The sequence below is a fragment of the Balaenoptera musculus genome, chromosome 9 (assembly GCF_009873245.2).
Source record: "Balaenoptera musculus isolate JJ_BM4_2016_0621 chromosome 9, mBalMus1.pri.v3, whole genome shotgun sequence".
Lineage (NCBI taxonomy): Eukaryota > Metazoa > Chordata > Mammalia > Artiodactyla > Balaenopteridae > Balaenoptera > Balaenoptera musculus.
Genome location: NC_045793.1, coordinates 72,045,859 through 72,050,693, shown reverse-complemented (window position 1 = coordinate 72,050,693; position 4,835 = coordinate 72,045,859). Strand labels below are relative to the sequence as shown.

General features: G+C 36.6%; 1 protein-coding gene across 1 annotated transcript; it reads left to right on the top strand.

Annotated features, from left to right (window-relative positions):
* Positions 1–573: 573 nt before the first annotated feature.
* Positions 574–1,544, top strand: PRPS1L1 (phosphoribosyl pyrophosphate synthetase 1 like 1). The gene is given in 2 exon segments (XM_036863945.1): positions 574–871; positions 874–1,544. Coding segments are annotated over 2 exon segments (954 nt in total). The 5' UTR covers positions 574–588.
* Positions 1,545–4,835: the final 3,291 nt, after the last annotated feature.

Below are 4,835 nucleotides of genomic sequence, written 5' to 3'. Positions count from 1 at the left end.
CTTGCAAAATCTACACACTTACACTTTCCATTAGACTAGAAGGCGTTATCTATTTTATAATTTTGGCTTACCTGGTGTGTGAAAATGAATGTCAATTTCTTGATTTCTAGCATTTTTTCATACGTTTATTCCGACTTACCTTTTTCTCACTCAGTTGGAAGAACTCTGGGCACGTTTTACACATTTCCTCCAGTCCAGAACTTTCCTTTCAAAGTTACGTGTTTTGCCTTGTAGAAAGTTTCTATTTTTCCGTATTCAGATTTAAGCTGCCCTTGGAAACTAATACAAGCACTAATAGAGGAGAAAAAAAAAAATCCATGAACTGAAAAAAGATTTGACTCGTTAGTTTAGAAGCATGAACTGGGTGCCAAGAAGGAATTTTTTTTTTTGAAGACCCAGAAGGCAGTTTAAAGCGGCGCACAGCCGGAAGAGACCGGAAGAGCTGAGTAACAACCGGAAGCCGTTAGTTAGCGTCTGCGGTCTCTTGCGCCTGGCTGGGAGCTGGAGTAGTCTGTGGTCTGACCTCTGTTCCTTTCTCAACTGCCGGGGTGATCACCGGACGTAGATAGCCTAGGGCAGTTGACCAAAATGCCAAATGTCAAAATCTTCAGCGGCAGCTCCCGCCAGGACTTATCCCAGAAAACTGCCCACCGACTGGGCCAGGAGCTGGGCAAGGTGGTGACCAAGAAATTGAGCAACCAGGAGACCTGCGTGGAAATAGGCGAGAGTGTGCGAGGAGGGGACGTCCACGTAGTGCAGAGTGGTTGTGGCGAAATCAGCGACAATCTAATGGAGCTTTTGATCATGATTAATGCCTGCAAGATTGCTCCAGCCAGCCGAGTTACTGCAGTCGTCCCGTGCTTCCCGTATGCTCGCAGGATAAGGAGGATAAGAGCAGAGCAGCAATCTCCGCCAAGCTTGTTGTAAATACGCTGTCTATAGCAGGTGCAGATCATATCATCACGATGGACCAACATGCTTCTCAAATTCAGGGCTTTTTTGATATCCCAGTAGACAATTTGTATGCAGATCCAGCTGTCCTGAAGTGGATAAAGGAGAATATCTCTGAGTGGAGGAACTGCACGATTGTCTCTCCAGATGCTGGTGGAGCTAAGAGAGTGACCTCCGTTGCAGAAAGATTGAATGTGGACTTTGCCTTGATTCACAAAGAACCGAAGAAGGCCAGTGAAGTGGACCGAATGGTACTAGTGGGATATGTGAAGGATCGTGTGGCTATCCTTGTGGATGACATGGCTGACACTTGTGGTACAATCTGCCATGCAGCTGACAAACTTTTCTCAGCTGGAGCCACCAGAGTTTCTGCGATCTTGACTCATGCAATCTTTTCTGGCCCGGCCATTACTCACATCAACAGTGCAGGCTTTGAAGCAGTAGTAGTCACCAATACCATACCTTAGGAGGATAAGGTGAAGCATTGCTCCAAAATACAGGTGATCGACATCTCCATGATCCTTGCGGAGGCCATCAGAAGAACTCACAATGGGGAATCTGTCTCCTACCTGTTCAGCCATGTCCCATTGTGATAGAATAACGTCGGGGTTGTTGTATTTTAAATAAAATAAGATAAAATAAAAATATACCCTGACCGTTGGTTTCCCTTGGTGTTTGATGAAAAGGTCAGCAGAAGACCCTGTTTGTTCCAGTGTGGCTTTCTACATCCCACATCATGTATATTAGATGCTTATTTTAGATTGGAGAAAGACAGATTGAGAATAATTGCTGGAATATCCTATCTGGGTTGTCTCACTCTGGTTTCTTTGCTGATTTTGTGAGCCTTGCAGCTCTAACTACAGTTCAGCTGCTGACTTCAGACTTTGAAGGTGTTGTGTGGAGTTGTATGAAATTAATTGGGGAAACTTAGACTACTTTATATGTGAATGCTTCAGGGTTCACTTTGTTCAGAACAACTAACAATGCAACCAACCCAATCCACCACCACCACATCTCCATCCCACCAACCCCCTCTTATTCCCTGTATTCCCCTCCCCTCTTCCCCATTTGTCACAAGTTCTCCAAGATCTGTGCTAAATTAATCAAGAGTCCTGTGCAACCCAAACCTAGTTTACCTGGTTGTTGAGCCATCTGCAAGGCAAGAGCAGCAGCTTTCAGCTTGAACAGCCATTGGGTAGGATTATGAGAAAAGGCTGCAAAGTGCAGTAAATGCTTCTTGAGAGGAAGAAGATAAATCTGTTACCATCTGTTTGGAGATTACATGTTTTGGATTCTCCAATGTACCTGTTCTTTTTGATTTAGTTTTACTTCTAACCATCTTGACATTTTCCTGGTCAAACATCCTGTTGGATCCAAATTATCAGTGTACCAGTCTTCTGGAAAGCAAATCCACTTCCTGCTATATAGTCTCTAAAATTTGCACCAGATGTTTTTGCTGTAGCTTAATCTTAGCCTGCTACTGCCATGGTAGTAGATTTTAGGTGGTGTTGTAGTACCTTTTGATTAAGCATTTAATTTTAATCTTTCTTCCTTGCCTCTCAGATGACTTCAGATTTATATTTCAAAACTTATGTTATTGTCCCTTGTAGGGAAAACCAATAAAAAGTCTGCATGTATGTGAGAAAAAGTCCACATTAAGATATATCCTGAAATTTCTGATTTCCAAGAAAATTCAGACAGGCCCTAAAAGATTCTGAAAGGTAAAATGTAAGATAGTTTTAAAGAAATAATATTCAGTTGCTGTCAGTCTTCTCATTTGATTTCTCAGGTAATAAGCAAAATGGAACAATATTTTTGCAGTTCTAAAGGAATATTCCTTTTAACCTAAATTTGTGTGCTTAGCCAAACTATTATTTAAGTTTGAGGACAAAATTAAGGCATTTTTATATATTAAAAGACTCAGAAACTTTACCACCATGAATGCTTCCTGAAGGTATCACTTGAGGATACCGAAAACAACAAGTATGTACAACTAAGAGGAACACATGGAATGAAAGAGATAATGGTGAGCAAAGAAAGAAGTGAAACTGATAAAATTTTTTTGTGAAATTATTGTGAATATTATCACAATTATTAAGATAAAATTCACATAAAAATTGAGCCACAATGTAAAACAAGTTATTTAAAAATCTGTAAACAAAATTCCAGGTGATATCCACAAAACATGAGAGGTTAGGATTAGTCTATGTATATTAATGGTCTATCTAGTTTGAGAGGGCAGTTACTGACACCAATGATTGACATGATAGAAAAAAACGAAGTTTAAATATGTTTTCTAAAATTCAAGGACAAGCAAGAGAAGAAAAGAATGGGATAAATTACTTCCAAACTCCTAGACAGAAAAAAAAATGGCATAATAGCCATAATAATGGCATAATGGCACAGTAAACAAAGTAAACAAATCCAGCTGAATGTAGGAAATGAGGAAGAAAACAGATCAAATAGAAAATACCAAATATATGTTATCACAAATAAAGTCAATATATTAAGTTAATCTGATAAGAGATAGATTATCAGAATGAGTAGCAAAAATATCTAATGCTATGCTGTTTATGGGAGACACACCAAAACAAAAAATTAGATATAAAAAGATAATGAAAAACATACCGAGTAAATGCTTACAAAGAGGAACTAGGAGTGGTACTTCTAGTCAAAGTAAAAACAGAATGTTTTGCTGATTATGAATCTTTATGAACCTAACAATTCAACATCAAAGTATAAGAAGAAAAATAAAACAGTGAGAATATAAGGAGAAATGTATAATCTACATTAACTGTGAAATTTTAACAAAACTCTCACGTAAATAACCAAGAAAAGATATTATAGGGTTTAAAATAACTCCACATCACAATTTAATAACTATACATGGAAATTAAACAGATAATTCACATTTTTCCAGCATGAATGATAACATTTATAATATTAAAAATGTAGTAAGTCACAAAAAGCCTTCATAAATTTTTAAAAAGGAATTTATAAAGACTATATATAAGTAAAGTGGACTTACTACAATCATCCAGACTGCATTTTGAAAAAATAAAACTCTCAGTAAAATAGTAATAGAATGAAGTTTGCTAGATCTAATAAAGAAAATCTACTAGAGACCTACAAAGATATACTTAATGATGAAATATTGAAAATGTTCCCATTAAAATCAGGCAAATTTCAAAGCCAGTGAAATAAGGCAAGAAAAAGAAAAGAGCTAGCAACACTGGAGGGAAAAGAGGCAAAACTCACATTATTTGCAAATGTCATGATTATCAACAAAAAAATCCAGCAATCAGAAGAAAAACTATTCCTACAAGAGGTCAGTAAAGTGACTGTACATCAGGTAAATAAAATAATAGCCTTTCCTAAATACCAACAAATCCTAATTGAAAAATATAATTGAAAAAAGTTTCCACAACCTGGAGCAATAAAATCTGCAAAATAACCAGTAATAAACTCCCAAACTGTAAGACTTGTATGAAAGAAAATTATGAAAAGATATAGAAAATAACCTGAATAAATGTGTTATGAATCTGGAGATGAAGAACAATATGAGAGTTTCCTCAAATCATCTAGTCAGTATAAACCCAGTAAAAATCCGAAAAGGATTTTTTTTAAGAGAACTAGATAAACTTTTCTTAAAGTTGATCTGGAAAAATAAGAGATCAAAAATATTCAAGATCTTTTTGAAAATGTTTTTGTACTACAATATATTAAAACATTGTAAAGCTAACAGTAATAAAACTGTTGTACTGATGCAGGGATGAACATGTAAATTAATACTGCAGAATTTAGATTCCTGAAACAGACCTATGTATACTTATGGGAATTTAGTACACACATACACTATGTAGTGGAAGGATTATGTTACTGGA